Source organism: Macroventuria anomochaeta (assembly GCF_010093625.1).
Source record: "Macroventuria anomochaeta strain CBS 525.71 unplaced genomic scaffold BU25scaffold_16, whole genome shotgun sequence".
Lineage (NCBI taxonomy): Eukaryota > Fungi > Ascomycota > Dothideomycetes > Pleosporales > Didymellaceae > Macroventuria > Macroventuria anomochaeta.
In genome coordinates this window covers 277,889-299,219 of record NW_022985377.1, presented here as the reverse complement: position 1 = coordinate 299,219, position 21,331 = coordinate 277,889, and the positions used below count along the sequence as shown (strand labels likewise).

At 52.4% G+C, this 21,331-nt stretch overlaps 5 protein-coding genes across 5 annotated transcripts; 2 read left to right on the top strand and 3 right to left on the bottom strand.

Moving 5' to 3' along the window:
* Window positions 1–164: 164 nt before the first annotated feature.
* Window positions 165–2,099, bottom strand: BU25DRAFT_439987 (Metallo-dependent hydrolase; the record flags this gene model as incomplete). Its single annotated transcript, XM_033709139.1, has 3 exons — window positions 165–981; window positions 1,034–1,906; window positions 1,964–2,099. 3 exons carry the CDS (start codon window positions 2,097–2,099, stop codon window positions 260–262), a joined length of 1,731 nt encoding a protein of 576 aa, XP_033561778.1. The 3' UTR covers window positions 165–259.
* A 265-nt stretch (window positions 2,100–2,364) lies between these two features.
* Window positions 2,365–9,671, top strand: BU25DRAFT_50531 (uncharacterized protein). The gene is made up of 4 exons (XM_033711907.1): window positions 2,365–3,013; window positions 3,070–8,475; window positions 8,524–9,486; window positions 9,538–9,671. The coding sequence occupies exons 1-4, from the start codon at window positions 2,852–2,854 to the stop codon at window positions 9,553–9,555; spliced, it is 6,549 nt and encodes a 2,182-aa protein (XP_033561777.1). The 5' UTR covers window positions 2,365–2,851; the 3' UTR covers window positions 9,556–9,671.
* Window positions 9,672–9,793: 122 nt separating this feature from the next.
* Window positions 9,794–12,337, bottom strand: BU25DRAFT_50603 (uncharacterized protein). The gene has a single exon (XM_033711908.1). It carries the CDS (start codon window positions 12,196–12,198, stop codon window positions 10,111–10,113), a length of 2,088 nt encoding a protein of 695 aa, XP_033561776.1. The 5' UTR covers window positions 12,199–12,337; the 3' UTR covers window positions 9,794–10,110.
* Window positions 12,338–13,161: 824 nt separating this feature from the next.
* Window positions 13,162–15,009, top strand: BU25DRAFT_491213 (uncharacterized protein). The gene is made up of 3 exons (XM_033711550.1): window positions 13,162–13,948; window positions 14,004–14,569; window positions 14,625–15,009. Exons 1-3 carry the CDS (start codon window positions 13,428–13,430, stop codon window positions 14,777–14,779), a joined length of 1,242 nt encoding a protein of 413 aa, XP_033561775.1. The 5' UTR covers window positions 13,162–13,427; the 3' UTR covers window positions 14,780–15,009.
* A 1,611-nt stretch (window positions 15,010–16,620) lies between these two features.
* BU25DRAFT_491212 (HET-domain-containing protein) lies at window positions 16,621–20,777 on the bottom strand (the record flags this gene model as incomplete). Its single annotated transcript, XM_033711549.1, has 5 exons — window positions 19,995–20,777; window positions 18,415–19,947; window positions 18,258–18,285; window positions 17,411–18,197; window positions 16,621–17,359 (listed from the first exon to the last, which is right to left on the bottom strand). The coding sequence occupies exons 1-5, from the start codon at window positions 20,628–20,630 to the stop codon at window positions 16,621–16,623; spliced, it is 3,723 nt and encodes a 1,240-aa protein (XP_033561774.1). The 5' UTR covers window positions 20,631–20,777.
* Window positions 20,778–21,331: the final 554 nt, after the last annotated feature.

Genomic DNA, 21,331 nt, shown 5'->3' with positions numbered 1-21,331 from the left:
AGGATGAGGCGTGAACGTAGTGGCGAAAGAAAGGAATGTGGTGAGGGTGAGCTAAAGCTGGGGGTAGACAAACGGAAGCTGCGCGAAGGAAAGAGCTAGCGTCACCTTCACCTCACCGTCCACAACACGTAATTGTGCCGTTAAAAGGCGCGTGCTCGAAATTAAGTCGGTTGAATGTTTTGTCTTTATTACGGGTGAGAATACCTGACCTCGTTGGAGTTGAATCCTACTCATTTATGCTTCATGCAGTTTCCTCTCTTCACTCCTCCGGATCGATGTCAACATCGACACCGTGCTCTTCCACAATCCATGCGCAGAACCTCTCCCACCTCTGCGTCCACTCTTTCAGTCTTTTTGCGCGCTCGCCCTTGCCCATCATGCCATCCTTGATGTCCTGCGTCCACTCCTTGGCGCTGACATCGTCGAAACTTGCCCATCGCACACTGTTCTCTGCGAGACTGCCCAGACCTTCAAGCCCAAGATTCTCCCAGCCTTGCAATGCCTGCCAGAAGTCGTGCGACATACCAGACACACCTTGTCCGAGGATCGTAGGGTCGTCGTTGCAAAGCGAGCAGGGCACGCCGCGAGCCAGCAGCGCAGGTAGCGGGTGGGACATGATCGAGCCGCACAGGCGCAGAACTTCGTTGGAGACTGGACAGCTCTCCACCAATATCCTCTTCTCCTTCACCATGTCGATCAGTAGAGGGTGTTTGTACAAACTGAACCCGTGCCCAATCCTTCTTGTGCCGAGAATGACAGCGTCGAACAGGTTCTCATCCGTGCTGTCACCATCGCCAAGGGTCTCGCCAGCGTGGAAGTAAAATGGTATGTCGACACCTTCCTCCGTACACCGTTTGCGGAACCAGAAGAGTTCAGGTGTGAGATCGGCGAGTGGCCGTCCGAGGTCTTCTTGCCCAACAAGGTCGTACCCAGCAATGATCTCGGGGAATTCGAGTTTCATTTCAATGCACGCTTTCATGCCTATCTTCCGTCAGTACATGTCCTGATCAAGCTTGATTGAGGAAGAACGTACTCTCAATGACAGACTTCTTGTCAAACTGGCGGATGGTAGTCCAAATCATCCGCGCTCCCCAGAATCCCTTGCCCTCCTCACTCTTCTTGAACATCTCAAGTTCGTCGGTCAGGTGGTCCAACATATTGAAGAAGTCAGGATCCCAGTCCTCTTGCCCAGTGCTTCGGTACGGCGTGAAGAAGGCCGAGCGCATGTCGACCCAGTAGACACCATCGTCGAGGAGGGTCTTGAACATTTTGCGGAGGAACTTGCGGTAGATAGGCTCGTAGTAGATGAGGGAACCAAGGATAGGGAAGCATGACATGAACTTTCGCCAGACCTCGTTGGGTCCTTCGTGGTGCGAGAGATGTTCTGACGGGGTAATTGTGACTCGAGACCGTATCCATTCCACAAAGCCCTTCTTACCACCACCTTGGAAGCTGTCGGCAGCCACGTTGATAGGAACGGGCGTTTTCGCAGTGTAGTCTGAAGACCAGAGCGATGCACCTTCCTTAGCGTTCTTCGAGTACACGAAAGAGAACCCAGTCTTCCGAAGGGTGCGCTCGTCCGTCATAGGTCCATCTGCAACAACAGCAATACCTTCGGTGTTGAAGCCCTCCTCCAATGCCCAATCAAGGTCGACCATCGCTTCGATGTGACAGTGAAGCAGGGTTCCCTTCGGCATCTTCTTGACGATCTGCCAAAGCTTGCTCTTCTCCATGCGTTCCTTGGCAAGAGAGAACATCATGCCAGGATAGACATCGACATGTTGGGTGAGGAGACTATCCTCGTAATCCCTGGTCCATAGAGTCTGCTGTTCTTCAAACCGTATCTGTGAAACTATCGCAGCTGCCTCCTGGGCCATAGGTGAGAGGTTTTGGCGGAAGAGGTAGTCTGAAGGCTGTCAGACCATGGATCGTTGAGCGAGATATCCTCATTTGGGCTACCAACCACTTCGCTGCTTCTTCTCCTGCTGCACTAAAGCATCTCTTCCAGACAAGTACTTTTGAATGAAGGGCTCGCTTAGACTCGGTACACCCTCAGCCTTCTCCCAGTCACCATCATTTGCAACTTCATTTGACGCCATCTTGAAAATTTGAAAAAGATCGTTGGAAGTGCAGGATAGAAGTCAGAGATAGTCTAGGCAGCCGTGAGTGTTCGGCGGCGCCCGAGACTTCCTTCCACTTCGAGATAAGTTCGCGCTGACGTAATTGCTCCCACCAAATGCAGCAGCGGAGCTCCATGCGGGCAAGAGCCTCATCCCATTGTGCGCCTTTTTCTACAGTCTTCATGCAGACAAGGAGCCTCTCGTTCTCCTACTCTACCAGCTGCCTCCGAGGCAACTGTTGACTCGTGACTGCTGCCCATCACCTATCAGATGCATGAGTCATGGTCCAGCTCGGTATATCGATAAGGTTGGTGGGGAAGCACCCGACCCTTGTAACTCGTGCGGCGGAGGACATCATCTGCCTGGACAGCCGCATGATGCACATCCACCTAGGCCCTCCGCCCTGCATTATTATCCTCCCGTGACACACGCACGTCAACGGCTCGCTGCACGCCACGCGCCTTTACCTTCATCCTGCAAACGCCTTTGCACTTCACGATTCTCCGTTCACCTTACGCCGCGTCTCCACGAACGATACCCCGGCCCCCACATTACTCCAGCCAAACACCGAGAAGCAGGGTTCAGTCTATACCGCGGTTCGCCAAAACTACGGGAACACGCAGCAGTCCACCAAACACGTGAACTCATATGGAGATATTTCCGACACGGCGGTAGGCGCACGACCTGCCTGTAGTCCGTGAACAGGCGCGTCGACTACCGAAACAGTCGCCATGGCCTTCTTTTCGGCAGTGTCGAGCTCGATAGGCAAGAAGCTCCTGCTGTATGGGCTACGGCACATCGATATTCTCGACAAGGACCCCGCCGAGTTCGTAAGCGTCGATGTCGGCAAGAGGACTACGCTCGAGGTCAGGGATGTTGGACTGCATGTCAAGGTGTGTATAAGGTAATGGATCACACAGCTGCACCTAGACTGACACTGCATGACTAGAAACTTGTAGCCCTGCTACATCTCAAGTTACCAGCCGAGGTCCACCTCTCGTCAGCCAAGGCATCGCTCCTCCGAGTCACCTTTGTCCTCGACTTCGGCGTTCCACAGATATCGATAGAGGTGGATGGGATACAAGTGAAGGCCAGTCTGGTCGAGGAAGCCGAAGACGCCACGACTGGACAGGATAACAAGCCCTCGCCGCATCGAGCCCGGTCGTCTTCCCCTCGAGACAGCCTGGGAGACATAGCGTCAGACGTGGAGGAGCACGTGCCCACTGTCGATGACCTTGCGAAGTCTTTCATACGAGAGGAACCCGCCGAGGAGATACGGGAGCTTGCACAAGAGCTGAAATCCCAACCGAGCTATATGCAGGAGTCTATAGCTTCGAGCGATGACGGTGAAGAGGAGGGTTCGGCAGGCGTAGGCGCGCCCCTTGGACTTCCGGCCTACTTGCGGACCATACTCAACACCGCACTCGATCGACTCAGTATCGTGGTCAACAACATCGACGTGGAAGTGGAGGATCACACGGAAATCGAAATATCGAGCTCATCGAAGCCTGGCGAATCATCTCCGGTCTCTCTCAACTTCCACATAGAGCGCATCGGCATTGACTCTGTGACTTCAGAAGAACCAAACATCGACGTCAGCTCAGCTTCAAAGCCACAGAGTGATACTTCGAGAGTTGGAAAGCGGCGGTTGCGGATCGAGCATATATGCGCCAGGCTTGTGTCTGATGCTGAGAGCTTTATCTCGATGTCTCAAAACTCGCGGCCGTTATCACCAGAGACCACGCGCTCGGAGGCCTCCACCGGCCACAGATCGAATCATGAGCGGCCTACGAGCGCAGTGCTATCACCCACGGAGCCCGAAGCACCGCCACCTCGTAGGGAAGATACGCTGCCCGTCCTCCTTGCAGAATCTACTACCTCTCTAGCAAACAAGTCAATCGAAAAGCTGGGAAGCGAAGCCAACACACCAGTAGCGGCGTCTTTCCAGGAAGAATCTCCTTTGGCGACGTCTTTCCACAAAGAGCCTCCTCTTGCAGCGTCCGTGGCGACTGTTGACGACGACAGATTCGCCGATGCCTCATCTGATGATGGATTGGAGCAAAGCAGGCACCAAGGCGAGCCAAGTCCGTGCGGGCACACTCTTCCTGCTGCTCCAGGGCTGAGCGGGAGCAGCATTCTGTACGATGATGAGGGAATTCTCGACTATGCTCTGCAACACGATATGCTTGATTCGAGATTCGACGATGGCCTGGAGGACGATATGCGTACTGAGGAACGGCGCCTAGAAAACCTTCATGGATCAGTTCCGGACATAGAAGCTGAACTTTCGTCCCCAGCAAGCGAGGCTTCCACGTCCGCTTTACCGACCGTATCGGGCCTAGGAGTGTCCTTTGCACAACCGCAAACGACAACCTCACCATCACATTCTGTAGGCCATAGTTCGCTTCAGGATCCAACCGATGCAGGCGAATTACCTAGTCAGTCGTTCACGGAAGAGCAAAGGGGGCCCGCCAGCAATGTACAATCGTCAGCGCCCAATGTGGAAGCTGTGCACGATATGACAGGGTCAGCTTTATCTTCTTCTGATACGTCTGAAAGCATGTACATGAGCGCCATAAGTGCCGCACCAGTTTTGTCATCCCAGCGACACTTCCCAGGAGCCTGGGACTCCTTTTCAACCTCAAGCCGCGGCACTGCATCAGATCGGTCGGGATCCGTACCTGAAGAAATGATATCAGGCAGTATCCTGCATCCGCTCCCCTATATCGAGGACGGCTGCGACACGCCACGACCGGGCAGTCGCCAGAGTGCAGCCGCGACTACACCGCACTTTACTGAGATTCATTCTTCGGCTGGCAATACGAATACAGCTCAGAAGCAAGCGAAGGTCTTCTTTACTATCGATGAAGTCACTGTTTGGTTTCCGTTGGGACTGGATCAAGGACGAACTTCGGAATTTGATTCAAGTGCTGAATCAGCGGCCGATGCATCGACCATAGGTTTTGCACCATCAAGACTGGGCGAAGATTCGATCTTTGCTGAAATGCCAGGGTCGTTCTCGAACTACGCGCACTCAACATCAACGCGCCGTACAGGTTCAATGGCAGAATCATTACGAAAACCTCCCCAATCCAAGGCTACAGCTAGTCAATCGGCCCAGCGACCAGCGAAAGCGGCACCCTCGCCGAATATCATTGTCGATGTCGGTTCAGTGGTAGGCCACGTTGACCTGTCTACTGGCCGCATCATGTTTGGTATGCTGAGCCGAGTACTCAGCGCCTTGGCAAACGAGCCCCAGCAAGGAAAGCCAACCCTATCGCCCGAGGCTACACTCGACAACGCTGCGAGTACCGTTGAGATTGCAGTCAAACATGTCGGTGTGGCATGGCTAGAGAGTGTTTTAGCTGAGTCGATAGCGAGTGGCTTCACAACGAGTCGCATGCTTGACCTGAAGCCAAACGATGCCCTCCTACGAATTAACCTTTCTGCACTCCGCTTGACAAGCCGAAGCAGCATTGAAACAATGCGCACGAAGCTGCAGATTGAGAAGCTCGCCATCTCGTCTCTGGGTACTGACATCATATCCTTTCACAGTACGCGACCTCGGTCCAGACGCTCAGTCAGCAATCTGTCGGAGCAACTCAGTCATGATGTCGAGATCGACTATGAGCAAGGTACGGACAAACGGGTCACGATTGTTACTCGGCCAGTCAAGGTCACATTTGACATCCAACAACTTGATGATGCTCTGAGCTCTTTTGGTGGTTTTAGTGGTGTCCTCGAGCTCGGCAACTCGATCAGCTCGAACCATGCTTTGAATAGTTCGGTCTTGACTCCAGCACGACCCAAGCCACGGGGTGTACATTTCGGCGACTCACCGGCAGTTTCTACGTCTCCCGCCCCGACGTCCAATATGCCAAAGATTCAGATACAGTTGGGCGAAGTGGCGTTCTTACTTAAGGGTCGCAATTGCGCTGTACAGCTTCAAACAACGACAGTGCGCATTGCAGTTCGGCAGAGCAATGTTCGCCTCAAGGTGTCTGAAGTGCAGCTTTCGGGGCCTTACTTGGACGCAGCGCAAAAAGACGCACCCTCACTAGTGGACGCCCGGGGAACGACTGTGAACTTTCTCTACGCACCTGAAGAAGCAGACCTCGCAAGGTTGATCTCCATAATCACCCCATCGAAAGACCCCTACGAAAACAATGAAGACATATTGATCGACACTTTCCTTCGACAACGACGCAAAGGCTCTGTTCTAAGGGTCGAAGTCAGTAGCGTAGGTGTTCGAGTGTCCGATTTGGAGGAGATGCGTGCTTTTGAAGCTCTTGGAGCAGAGCTCGCTCGCTTATCCAAAGTCGCCAAATACCTGCCGGAGGACGATCGTCCAGGACTACTCACCCTGGCATCGGTGCAGCAATTGGATGTCGGAGTTGCAATCAACGAAAAGCTCGGGGATGTCACAGTCGCTGTGCAAAATGCTTCCATCGCACACGTGGGCTTCCCGGCTCTGTTTGCGATGGAAGTGGGTACTGCCTCGTTGAGACGAAAGGAAGAGCTTCTAGTGCACGAGGTGGTTAAGCTACGACCGCAGGATCAGCTGCCCATGATTATGGTCAGGATGGTTGGAGATGAGCTGGAACCTGTGGTGAAGGCAAAGCTATTCAATCTCTGTGTTGAGTATAGAGTCTCGACCGTGATGGCCGCGCTAGGCATCGGCGAGGATGGTACAGTCGAAGACATTGCTGTAGGCATCGCATCGAGCGTGGCAACCATCAAACGGTCCAAATCACCGCAACCAATTAGTCGGCAGTCATCTCATGCCGGCTCGCCTTCAGGTCAAGCTATTAAGCCACTGCAGATCGATCTGCTGCTCAGAAGCTGCGCGATCGGTTTGAACCCTCGCAATGTACCGTCCAAGGGCTTATTCGTCTTCACTGAAGCTCACTTGGCAGGCAAGCACACAAAGGACGATTACTCCGTCCAATTGGACCTTCGAAAAGCTTCCATACACGCCATCGATGATGTTGCACGCTTGGAAGAGGAGCATGAGGAGGCAGCGCTTCGTAGCACAACGGCTGCAAGCCGTCACCTGCAGGAGCTGAGCCGGCTGGGTTTCGTCTCGCTCAGCTCGATCTCCGCCGCTAAAGTTCTTGTCAATATTGCAGGAGATGGCAAAGATGCACCGCAACTCGTGAATGTTGAGTTTAAGAACGAGCTTCTCGTGCTTGAGTCTTGCGCCGACTCTACTCAGACTCTCATCGATGTCTTGAACGGCTTGCAGCCGCCGACTCCTCCTTCTACAGCTGAACGGTATCGCACAGTAGTCCCACTACAGGAGATGATGGAGTCATTTACTGGTGACGCGATACCTGCCCAAGACGAAGCTGAGGACGATGACTTCATGAGTAACGCCGACCTCGTGGAAGACGAAGTACCCACGAACCTCGAGTTTGTGGGAAGCATCTACAGTCAAGATCTACCAACCAATGAGGAGATGGGCGACAGTATGCTGGATCAGGACGACCTTGGAGCGCTAGCAACTACGCCTGTCGTAAGAGAGCGAGGCGATCGAGGCCTCCTAGAGAGCTTCCAGGAGCTGTATGAGGTAAACAAGAGTGAGGACAGCTTTGACTTCAGTACGGATTACTTCCATGAGTCGGACTCGGACCGCAAGGGCAAAGCTCGCAAGTGGGACTCCACACAGAATCAATACCACCTCACGAACGAGTTCAAGACTCCGGATGCTCCGCTCAAGGTCAGCGTCCGCGACGTCAATATCATCTGGAATCTTTTCGATGGGTATGACTGGCCAAGGACCCGGGCCATCATCTCACAAGCTGTGGATGATGTCGAAGCTCGTGCCGACGAGCGACGACGGAAACCCAGAGATGAAGACGAAGATGACGATTTCGTTGAGGAGGACTTTCTGTTCAACTCTGTATGGATCGGTGTCCCAATCAAGGAAGAGAAGGGTGCACTCGCACGTCGTATCAATCACGACATTGACGACCTAGCTAGTGAGACAGGAAGTTACGCTACCTCGACTGCTACTCGATCAACCGGAGCGACTGCCCGCCCACGCAGTGCGATAAAGCCTGGGCGTCGTCTGAAGCTTGAGCGCAGCAAGCACAAGAAGATCGCATTCTCGCTGATGGGCGTTGCGGTCGACTTGGTTGTGTTCCCACCTGATTCTGGCGAGACGCTGAACTCGATCGATGTTCGCGTACAAGACTTCGAAATCTTCGATCATGTTCCTACCTCGACATGGAAGAAGTTCGTTACCTGCGTCATCCCACCTGCCCAACGAGAACTGGACAGGCCAATGATCAATCTGAATCTCCTTACCGTTAAACCCGTTACCGACCTTGCAGCTTCTGAACTGGTCATAAGGGTAAGTACAATCTGAACCTTTCGTCTGAGACATACTGATGACGATCAGGTCGCTGTTCTCCCACTGCGCCTTCATGTCGACCAGGATGCTCTTGACTTCATCACACGCTTCTTCGAATTCAAGGACGACTCGGTCGAGAGGCCCACCGCACCTTCTGAACAGCCCTTCATTCAACGTCTTGAAGTCCAAGCCGTCCAACTGAAACTGGACTACAAGCCCAAGCGAGTAGACTATGGCGGCATCCGCTCCGGCCACACCACTGAATTCATGAACTTTCTGATTCTAGACGGCTCAGACATCACTCTCCGCCATGCCATCGTCTATGGCATCACCTCCTTCGACAAGCTCCACAAAACCCTCAACGACGTCTGGATGCCCGACGTAAAACGCAACCAACTCCCCGGCGTCCTCTCCGGCCTCGCTGCCGTCCGACCCCTCGTCAACGTTGGCTCCGGCGTACGCGACCTGGTCGTCGTCCCTATGCGCGAGTATCAAAAAGATGGCCGCATCGTGCGCAGCCTGCAGAAAGGCGTGTACGCGTTCGCAAAAAACACAACCAGCGAAGTCGCCCGCCTCGGCGCCAAAGTCGCAATCGGCACACAGAATTTACTCGAAGGCGCAGAAGCCTTTCTCAACCCCAACCAGCCCACCTCTCCGCGCCGCTCACCGCGCTCCCAGCACTTAGACTGGACAGGCTCGGACCCACCGTCGCCCGACGAAGAACCACGCGCCGTCAGCCACTACGCGAACCAACCCATCGGTGTGCGCGCCGGTCTGCGCAGCGCGGCGAGACATCTTGAGCGCGACTTGCTTACCGCGCGCGATGCGGTTATTGCGATACCTGCGGAGGTCATGGAGCAAGGGAGCGGTGTTGGGGTTGCGCGCGCGCTGGCGAGGCATGCGCCGACTGTTATTCTCAGGCCGGCGGTGGGCGCGACGAAGGCATTGAGTAATGCGTTGTTGGGCGTGGGGAATGCGTTGGATGAGACGAGTCGAAGGAAGATTGAGGATGTAAGTGCATACCGTTCTTGCTTTGAAGGAGTGATTGCTAATGTGATGCAGAAATACAAATCGTATTAGGTCGAGACTGTACGGGGTGAGGGAGATGGCGTTCTTGCGTGTTTGGGTTTCATTCCATTTTAGATTGTTTGCATAGCGACGGTGCAGCACAAGGTTACCGGCGTCGCATCTTCACTCTTTCATCAGCCCGGGCGCATCAGCATCCGGCCACGGCGTTCTCAATTTTTTCCCTATACTTAGATATCAAGGTGTGGCAGTAGAGTGCAGATAACTATATAAGGTGTCACAGCGAATGATCATGGTTCGATTTGTTGATGGTGTGGTTTTGTCTATTCTTGCAATCACATCCCTGGTGTGGCATTGTCGACTTCAGCTTGACACACATGATATCCTGTCAGTCGAACTAGAGGTATCAACACGTCATCCGTCGCTCATAGTACCATTGTATAGCACAGCCAATCGTATAGCTGTCGGTATAACATACATGCCCTAACATGCTCCTTCGTCTTCCCTACGTGCGTGCAGTCCCACGCTCCCATCGCGCGGTTGTGGTGCACGATCTCGTCTTTTCCGTCTCGAGAGCCAATCACATCCTGGAGTTTGCTCCTGATGTTTTCAGACGATGACAACAGTGACGCGAGCTTTCTTTGCCTGCACCTGGCTACTGTCTTCGACAACTCGCATGGTCTGCTTGATTTCTTCGTTGACTTCATCGTCTTTATCGTCCTCTTCGTCGCTGCTGAGGTTGATAATGTGCGATCGCTTCCTCGACGCTCCGGTGGCTGAGCTCTGTCCGGTAGTCAAGGAGCCCGTTACGCTGCCACTCGTGCTTGCAGCGTCAGTAGTTCTAGACAGTTGTGAGCGGACGGGTAGATTGGATAACGCAGGCGCCATAAACCCGCGTAGGTTCTGTCCAGCTAGGCCAGGACCGCCAGTAGGCCTTGCAGCGGGGACACCTTTATTCAGGGTCATTCCTTCCATTACTTTGATCTTCTTGCGCCACTCTTTGGGGTCGCGCAATCGATCGTGGGCCGCAACGTCTAATCCATTGATGATGTGGAGGTCGAGAGCTTGGGCGCGGCTATCGCCCCAGTACCAAGTCGCGTCCAGCTCACGTGCGATGCGATTGTCATGCTGTCTAGAAAAGATACGCGATTCGACCAAGCCTTCTCGTCCAGTGTCGAGCAAAGGAAGGTCGTTAGACTTGGTGTTCAACCAAAGCGCCATTGCGTCACGCTCGTATAACCGGCCAAGTATGCGAGAATATGGAATGGCAAGCTCTTTCGAGGGCTGGTGAAGCGGATACCACTCTCCATAGTCATCGGCTGCCTTGGGTGGGTGGGCGTCTGAGAGCCACTCTTTGTTCATCCGGGCTGGGTCGCTCGTGTAAGCTGCGCCGTAGATCCATACGGCAGAGTTGTAAGGTGTCCCTTCATCCCAGTCGTTATCGGATGCATTGTCGATGTTAGACCACTTGAGACGAATCGACTTTATGACGAGGATATCGGTACTGGTCCTCTGGCCATGGTTGATATTTGGTAAAAGTCGAACTGCGTCGCCAACTGCGAGCATCTCGTGTCCGATGTACATGCCACGGCAGTAGATAGAAGCTTCAGGCCACGCGCCCTTGAAATGGTATTTGCCGGTAAGTGACAACGTCGATGTCACCGCTTGAGCGTTCAAGATGGTTGGATGCCACTTAGGAACCTGATGAAGGAGTTGCTTCCACAGGATGAAAGGACGGGTGTGCCGAACGGGTATGTATTTGTGCCGCTTCGACAATGACTTATCTAAGCTGTTGACATCTGGCAGGGGCTCGACACGCACACCAGAGTATGTGACATTGCTCTCCTTGTCGCCGTTATCGCAGATGTCTTCGATGGATATCGACTCAGCTGGCGTCTGCCCAACCAGCCCAGCTTCCCAGGTGGGGTGATCAAGCCACAGCTTTGTCTTCTCGTCATACATCTTGTAATCACCTGTGATCGGGTGACGAATGATGTGAAAGTGTTCGGGAAGTTCTCGCACATAGAGTACGATGTCTCCGACGCGTGGGACCCATTGCGGACTGTCTTTGAGCTTTCGGAGTAGTCCAGGCAAAGTCTCTTGCTCAGCTCGCCAGTCTAGGCTCATAGGCTCTTGAATAGTTTCATCGATCTCCCCCTGGCGGCGGAGCTTGTTGATGAGGTTGCGATAGACGTCTGGGGTTCCTTCTTCGTCTACTCGAGTGGTGTCCATCCCGACACCAAGCAGTTTGGGCCGTCCTTTGTACTGCGCGGATGGGGCCGCCTTGATACTGCTTGAAGAGCTCTTGGGAAGCACACCAGAGCTGCTGTTGCAGACTGTGCAAGGGCATCCCATACGGTCTCCGGCATTGTCCATCAGATGTTGGAAGTGGGGGTAGAAGCGGTTTGGTGAGTCGAAGGGTTTGCCGTCAGGATGCCCGTACAAGTACCTGTCCGAGTGCTTCGGTTCTTTCGGACGAGGACGCTGCCATAATGTATAACCCACAGGTAAACTCTCCAGGATGTACTTCACACCAGGCTGAGCCTCGCCTCGAGCTTTCATCCACTGATCACCGATCTTCTCGAGATAGAGTGTAGGTGGGTTTAGCTGTGTATGTGTGCCGGGTTTAGGCACATGGGATGCATTGCCATCAGTACCTGGCCGCAGCCGCACGACCACTCGACGTGGCGATGACATGATTACGATGTGAGTTGAGGGTAGATCCGCAGTCTCTGGGTTGCAGAATGTGCTGCCTTGTCGAGGAAGTACAACACGTGGTGTCACCAAGGTGATACTCGCACGAGACCGAGCGGCCCAGTTTTAGGGCTGCCAGTACACGTTGAAATACAAATGAGAAAATGAGAAAGGGTTCGAGTTCCTTGACGTTATGAGAAGAGGCAAGGAGGAGTCAGTTCAATGTTGTGAGGGAAGGTGCGTTTGTTGGCGAGATGTGATGTGCTGAGGAAGAACGCGGTCAGCGTGCGTGTGGTGATGTGCACGCGTTTGTGTTCTTGCGTAATCGTACATTTGGCCTGATTTCGCTGAAGACCGTTACGCCTCGACGTTGGTGTTCACTCTTACCACGCGTGGAGACGACGCGTTCCAGAAGTGGTGGAAAGTTCGATGCCTGTCGGCGTTTGACAATGTCCGATATCACGTGCGCTAATTTGACACAGCATCCCTGTCAAATGCAGGAACAAACATCCTTCGCGAGTCAAGGCTCGCGCTTGCCCCCGTGTTCGTTCCACAACAGCAAAAGAAACCACTCACGGAGCGTTCAACGGTCACTTCTCTCCCATCCGCCTTCCAAATTGACGAGGATTTGGAACGTTGAGATGGTGACTCTCGAATCAGAGTCCGCATCGCGCAATAGAGCTCCTGGGCCTGCCAACACTTACACCTCAAAGAGAATTTGCCCTGCGCCGGATCGCCAGCCCTGGCTACTCCCGCCCCGAACCAGTATCGTCCGGTGGACCAGGCCTCAATAGCGTGAGCAGGGCGCCACAGAGTTGTCCGCGAGCGTGACAGGATCAAGCGGCTAGCTGTAACAGGCGAATGCGAGGCCGTAATAGGCCATTAGCGCGTGATTAGGAGCTCATGCCATGTGCTCATACCTCATAAGGTTCCGGCAGTGGAGCTCGACGCCGTACAGTCCGTTTAGGGAGCTCTCGAGGTCCCTCTTCCTGTCTCCTGGTGTTCTCTTCAAGCAGCGGAGCTGTTCCAATTGTTTCCCTTGCCCGCGTTCGCTCGAGTCAAACATCACTAAACCATAACATGACTATTTAGCGTACCGTCCATTGCAGGGTCGAACATCGAACGATACTTGGGTGCAGAAAGAAGCTCAGACACAAGCTACGTATAGGTGCTATCCATCCCTCAACGCCTGAGGCAAGACACTTCCAGCCATCGACGCCATTATCATCATCATGGATTACTTCCGTACCAAGCGGTCAAACGCTCATCAGCCTATCCAAGATGAACGCCCTGCCAAACGTATCTCTACGCCTGCTGGCCAGCGCCTCTCCATAGTCCTCGAGTCCACGCATATACGGAGTAAACCCACGAAGCCAGAGCCGAAGTCGAAGATCGAAGTCACCACGACTAGCACGTACTGCAATGATCCAACGCATCAACACATTGGACCTACATTACATGTCCACGAACCTCGAAAGCCTGGCTTCCTGTCGGTGATCACAGGCGGGAGGCTGGGTGACACACCAAGAGATAGCATGGAGGATCAGAGTCACAATGGAAGTAATCTTAGTGTCAGTGTATGGAGTGACCCACATACACCGAGGAGCGAGAAGTTCAAGCAATTCAAGGCTGGAGGCAACGGCAGGCGATGGGGTTGGAAGAAGTTGGCTGTGATAGGTGCTATGGTGATTGCGCTCATCATAGCATTGGCAGTAGGTCTGGCTGTGGGGTTGAAGAAGAAGTCCCTGAGTGGGTAAGTATCAACTACCTTTGAGAACTTACAACAGACAAGCTAACACATGATGCAGCAGCTCGTCTTCAACACCAACCACAGGCGGCGATTCCCAATCCGCGGGCACAGGGACAAGCACAAGCACAGGGACAAGTACAAGCACAGAGACCGATACGCCGTCCGCCGTCCCATCGAACTTCCCCCTCGGCGCTTACTCGCTCGTCACCTTCCTCGACACGGTAGCGACGGGTTGCACGAGCAACAACGCAACATGGACATGTGCGCCGTACACCGACTACTACTCGGACCCTCAGAAAGCTCTCGCGGTCATCAATTGGGAGATCACTGGCTCCGCAGGGTCATACAAGATCTCATCGAAGGACACCTCCGACTTATACATGACTTTCCAGAATGCCCCGCTAGATTTGCTAGATCAGGGCAAGAGTACAGAACGGTACCGTTTCCAGATCAGTCGAACGAAGACAGTGAACATGACCGGGACCATTGGTGACACGAACGGCAACTTTGAGTGCGACTACGGTGCGACAAACCTGCAGGCGTACCTCTACACGAAGATGCAAAGGACGTACCCTGACGATACGATCAGTGTGTCAAATACACCAAACACTGTCTGGCCATATGGTAAGCAACAATAATACAAATCTCCCTCCAGATGCATACACTAACACATTTATAGCCGTACGCGTCGAGCAAGCAGTGGGCGGTGGCGAGAACGTTCCTTCGTGCACAAAGTCATCCGGCGAGAAGGTCACCTCCGGGATCAAGGCGCAAGATGCAGGCAGCCTGTGTTCGTGTTTGTACAAGAACTGGACACCGGAACGAGCATCGTGATCCAAATACAACACTTCCTTTTCCCGTTCGGTGTCCACTTTCTCTCAGCATCAGCATCATTACCGGCGCATTTTCATACGATATCCACTCTTATAAGGCCTATCCATATTGTCACTCATTTCGTTCCCGATTCCTTGCAGCGTTCAAGCCAGTCTAAAAGCATTAGAAGCTTACGCGCACCGTGCGCTTTAGCTTAGTATATTCATCATACCTAATATCAAAACCCTGAGACTTCACAGCGATGTCCCCTTAAGGGCAGCGTTCAGGTCTCTTACTTCCATTACTCAGCTCACGACCTCTACTTCATCCTATCACCACTTACTTGAGCTTCCCAGAGTCGAGATCTTCGCCGATTGAGCTTCTCGCACCTCAAGTTTCTCACAGTGTTTGCATTTCAGTACTTCAAGTAAGAAGAATGCAGCCTGAAATCACAGCAGGGTCGTCCTGCCTCTACACGCCCGCAAGGTTGGGAGAGGAAGATGAAGTTAGCTGGGTGTGTGCAAGAGAAGACGGTGGCTGTGTGGGTGCACATGTTGAATATTCAAGTTTGATTCAGTCGTTTTTGTTGGATACTTTGTACGGTATGCATTCGCCCGAGGTGGGGAGGTTGAATATATACGGATGGGTCATTGTGTGTTCAAGGCGTGAGACATTGGAAGGGTCTAGCGCCCAATGGGTGTTTTTGATGTTGGCATAACGTGGAATGTCTTAGTTTGGCCTTGATAGCCACTGTGTGTGTGGCGGAGTGATGTCTCATTCAATCTTACAGGTTCTAAAGGTTGCATTGTCACTCGGTGAAGTATTGTGCTGAGCAACATCCTTCCATCTGACTCACCTGATGCTCGAGCGGTTCTCTGAGCTCGGTGCATTGGACCTAGTCGTTCGCCCTTGCTTTACCTCTAGTACCAGTTCATCGTAATTTGCTAGTAGCACGGTGCAAAAAGCTTTTGCCTAGACATTTGATGCTAAGGAAGGGCAAGTGACTCTTGACTACACAGAGAGGAAGCATCATGCTCATATGTGACTGATATACCTGACTTTGACATTTTTTCTGAAGTTGTCAGCAGCCTCAAGAACGCCCAGCCAAGCAGGCAGGTCATTTCCCAACCAGAAGTTATATCCGTAACACCATTCCTTCATTGCAGACTTCTAACACGCTGATAAGCATATCGAAATTTCTCTTCAGCCAGCCTCTCGTTGCTAAACACACCGCGCTACGTGCGTCGTCCCTCAATAAAGAGATGTGGTATAAATGCGCAATCTTTCCGCCGGCACTTGCAAGCTCAGAAAGCATCACTATTCCAATACTACGTTTTTTCCAAACACTACTATAGCAGGATCAAGGATGTCGTCATTCACACTCGTAACGGAGATTCTGCCCTTTCTCTCATACGTCTGCGCATCAGATCCGATCACCTTGTCAACGACCAGCTAGTGTTGTCGACTATGACACGAAGAAAGAACGAAACGCCACACAAACAATTCCGCAAGATCAACTATAAACAACCTCGACTACCTTTACATCTGGGGTAGGTCTCGTGAAGACAGCTGTGCTCACTCCTCGACCACACACCACGACTTTAGGTGTCACTTCAACTGTTCATCATATTACCCCTAGTAAGCGCACCTGACAAGTGTTGCACAGTGGCTCTTTTCTACAACCAGGTGCGTGTAATTACACTAATGACCGTTCAACCTCTCATGCAACCTGTAATTCCTTGAGTCCTCCCACAAGACATCTTACAGGCTCATAGCCAGCGCCAATCCTTCCAGAGATGCCAGCTTTGATAACCAGGACATCTTGACGCTTATCTTGAAGAGCAATGTCGCCTCTTTAATACTTAGACCACGTGGACCTCTTCGACCTCACCCCTCAGGCACCTGCCTGGCATCCAACCTGCGCCAACCCTCTCATACTCATTCGTGTAGTCCGTAGGCTTGATGACGAGGACATAGTGTGATTTGTCCATAAGACTGATGCCGCCCTTCTCAATGCCCAGAACAATGCATCTGGTCGTATACTGTCCTTCTTCTGCGGGTGCGTCCAGAATGATCCTAAAATCGTTCTCATTATTGCCCTTCTTGAGCAGCGCGTCATATTCTCTGCTCTCGGCAATAAGGGCATTCGTTTCATCTTCACTGTCTGCGCGAGACCAGGGAGATGTGATGGCTTGCCAATCGAATCCGTCGAAATCCAGATTGAAGTAGTCGATGCCACCAGAGTTGTCTTTGCCGCCAGCGTATGCCATCCATGACCATGACGGGACACCAGCACGATCGTTCGGAAAGACAATGCGTTCCAGGTTGTGTGTGTCTGTTCCTCGGTGCCATAATAGGCTGCGGCGAAGGGTGCCTTTGATATTCCTGTCTTCAAGGACACCGAATCCACCCTCAACATCCATCGTCCGCAGAAGCTTCTGCTGCAGTCCATCGATAGCAGTGGGCCGATCATAGTCTTGGGACAAGCCAAGTCTAGAGTATTGTTGATACAGTTCCTGATATCGGAGTATCCTCTCGCCTTGCGGCGCCTTGACGAGGATGCGAGGAAAATTTGGGTCACCGAGAAGCTCAGCCGATTTGCTGTACGTACCATCAATGAGCGTTCTGACGTCACATCGCGAGACGACTTACTTGCTCATCTTGGTCATAGTCTCGCATCGTACACCTCGGCCACACTCAAAGTAGGTCTGGTATTCGGTGAAGAAGATGGTTCGTCGCGCGAGTGCATGCTCCTGTAGTACCCAGCCGCGGCGGTTGAGAGCACCATTCAGTACATGGTCTTTGAAGTTGTCGATAGATTCGCAGATGTAGACCAGTGTGTTGCTTCCTTTTGGGCTCACCGTGACGTAGTCTCGTGCCCTTCTTGGTTGTAGGAACCCTGAATCATGCCCAGTTGCACAGCTCGCAGCAAGAACGCAATATGCGCCACTGTAGACGTCCTCCATGCGTTTGGACTCCGAATGAAAGTCTCCACCGTGTCCCTGGATTATGCAGATAGAATCAATCCAGAGGTATCGGCGTTTCAGTGCACGCGTGACTGCAACCGCGTCTCTGAACGTTTTAGGCAGGTCCGCTAGTTTTATGCCAGACTTGCGACTGTCGACATTGCTCGTTTCCGTGAAGTAGTATGGGGGAGGGCCCCATTGGTGAGATAATGCGACCCATTCAGCGTTGGCTTCGATATTTTCCTCTTGCAGATGGACAGACTGATCGCCCACAATGCCCACATCAATGAGTCGTGTTGGTACACCTGCAGATCTCCGCGCATCGCGCATCCTGCCCTGCTGACGAGCACAATCGCGGTGTCTATCACAGTCGTGAAGCCATTCTTGAACAATATCAAGATGTGTGCGACTGCCAGCCTCCGGGAGCTGGGGTAGACCAATCTGTATCTCTGTAGCTGGCGAAGTTTCCGCGTCTGTGCACAGTTAGTCGCGCCAAAGTTATTCTGCGTTGCGCAATCAATTTCACCACTTACCAGGTCCGCGATATAACGAGAGCGTTCGCTGTTTCTTGTCAGTTCGCATCAACCTGGACCCATCCTTACGAAAGTGTATTTCAGCTGGTAGAATATCTCCATCGCTTTCACAGATCCCCCACAGCATGCTGCACAATCTGCAGTGGCTTCCCGTTACGCTGTCTTTGAGTTCGCCCGGGGAGTAGCCAATGGATGGCCTAGACTGCCACAAAGAATCCCGTAACTCGTTACATTTCTCGCAAAGGGGAGGAACAACGGAGGGTGTGAGTGTTTTGAGTGAATCCCTCGTTCTCAAGTGTTTGAAGAGCGTGCAAGCGAACACGTTGTCGATTTCGTAAACCCAGTTTACGGGATCAAGGGGCGGGTGAGCGTAGTCCACTTCGGCAGGTATTTTGACCTCGAGAGCTCCCATTGTCGTATCGCCAGACTTCGAACGCACGGTCATAGAAAGTGGGGGCCCATCTTCAAGCTTGGTAGGCCCACAGTGGAAACGCTCCTCGGTATACCAGTAACTTTCCTCATCCGTCAAAACAACATGATGTAACTTCTCTAGAAGATCCTCGGCAAGTATTCTTGCCGCCCCAGCAGTCTCACGGTGTGGCATTGGGTCTGGCTGTACTACGAGCTCAGTTGGCGCGGCGGGAGTGACCTCAATCGATGGAACATGAGATACTGACTCTTCCACAGCAACAGACTGTTCCGGAGACACTGAAATCTTGATGCTATCGCCACTGTCCAACTTGATTGTCTGTGCAGCGAAATGAAGCGGTTTGCGAAGACTTTGACCCCCACTCATGGATCTGCCGCCAGCTTGGGGCAGCTTGACAACAAGAAGACCCGTCTGGATGATTTCAAGAACATCGCCTAGTGCCGTAGTACCAGGTCGACATGCAATGTCTTGCAGCATGTGTTGAATCCAATGTGTGACGATTCTGTGGACCTCAGCAGTCTTCAAAGCCCCGACCTTCTTCACCTGATAGAATGGCGAGTTGACTTTATGGTCTCCTTGAACTTCCAAATTGAACCTTTCCAACTCTTCGTTGCCGTAAAGGAGCCATATCACAACCTCAAGCGCAATGCACCCAATTGCCCATATATCATATAGACGAGAGCGCCGCTTCTGGCCCACTGTCTCGGCCTGCAGCGAGTCTCCGAATGTGAGGCCTGTATCATTCTCCGGAGGTTCGTATCGACGGGTCCCAAATTTGGAAGAAGTATTACTGAGTCGTGCTTCCGTGTTAACGAAGTGAACCTTCGCTTCTCCCCAGTCTCCAATCTTCAAGGTACCAAACTCGTCATCTGTACGGAACCAGAGGATATTTGCAGGCTTCAAATCCCCATGGCGGTAGTTTTTGTCGGCCGACATATTGTGAACTGCATTTAGTGCTTTGGCAAGTCCAAGGAGCTCTCCAATGACGGTTTTTGTCAATGAAGATGTCCGCACCGGATGAGGTTTCTCTTTCCAGAGGTCGGAGAGGTTTCCACCGTCCGCCCACTCAAAGACAAGGAAATGGTCTGGGTCATCCAGCTTTCCGTAACGAAACGCTGTAATGAATCGAACAATGTGCTCTTGCTTTAGTTTGTTCATCTCCAAAAGTGTTCGGACTTCGCTGCTCCAGTGCTCGGCTACCTTGTGGCGATCTTCTTCGATATCAACTTTTATCTCCTTGATTGCAAAGATATTGGAGCTCTGGAGGTGGTCAGCTGATAAAGTCGCTCTCATTTTAGCATACTTACAACGGCTGCACAGCCCTTCCCAATGTAAATATGGTCCGGATGTATTGCGTATTTCGAAACAACACCAAACGAGCCCTCGGCAAGATTGGTGTATTGCGTAATGAAAGGTAAGATCGCATTGCTATTGTGACAGTCGTTCGTTTCCTCAGTGGAGATGATTGGTGCCAGAAACTCCCATTGACGCTTTTGGAAGTCATATATGTAGCTTCTCGACCAGATGTAGTCCCTTCTCCGCCTCAAGACTCCCTGCATGACAATGAATGGATGCTCAATGTTCTCCCGGAGCTTTGCTTCAAAGACGTCTCTGGTCCATTCTTCGATTGGTAGTCGTGCATCGTGGAAATCATTCGCTTGGAACAAAAGCATAGCATCTTCCACTCTCGGTAACCGAATGTACACAACTATTGCAAAGAGTCTCCTAGCCTTCTGTAAGATGAAATCGATCAAGTCTTCGGCTTCGTCAGCATTTTCCTCCTTAATTTCTAGTTCCGCGAGTATGGAGTCTCTCGTGATCAATCGGTCGAGCTCGCCTCGTGGTAGAAAATGATCCGAGCGCTTGCCAAATTGGCTCTTGACACTGTGCTCTCGGAGAATTGTGGACAACTCCTCCTCTGTATGCGGCGGGACTCTGGGCATTTTGTTCGGTACGAACGCTCTGAATGAGGCAACTTTTGAGAAAGATGGGCCGAGGCAGCTGGATGTTGGGACTGTGTCGCTACATTAGGCGGAAGATAGAGAAAACAGGAATGATAGTGGATCGTGGTCAGGAGAAGTGCTGTGGTCATTTAGTTACTCGTCGCGCGCGTAAGCCAACAGACTTGCGCGCTTCAGCATATATGCGTCTGGATTGGTGCCACCTGGCGCGCGCGTCAAGTGTTAACACTTGCACTGTAGAGTCTACTGCAATGTCATGCACCGAATCAAGACACGCGTACAAAAGAAGCGAAGAGCTTCACTTTGGCCGCGTGATGCGGCTCTGCTTCTCCAATGATGACTAGGGCCATCACGATGGTGCACTGAATTGCGCAAAAGCAAAGATAAGCCAATCAGCCTCGAATCCGTCGCGGACAGGTGTTGAGCGGCAAGTTGCGCGGTGGTGAAGATTGGCAAGCCGAGATTGAGCTGCACGGTGCAGGTGCAGGGTCCTGTCTTGGCAGCAGGATGGAAACTTTGGGGGCCGGAGTTCGATCAACAGTTCACGCTGTGCAACACTAAACGGACCTACAAGCATCAATCAAGGTGCTAGTACTGGAACCTCCTATCATGCTTGCCACGCATTATACGGTGAATATGCAAATCCATGAGAGTCTTGATCAAGACCACGGCTTCTCACGTGT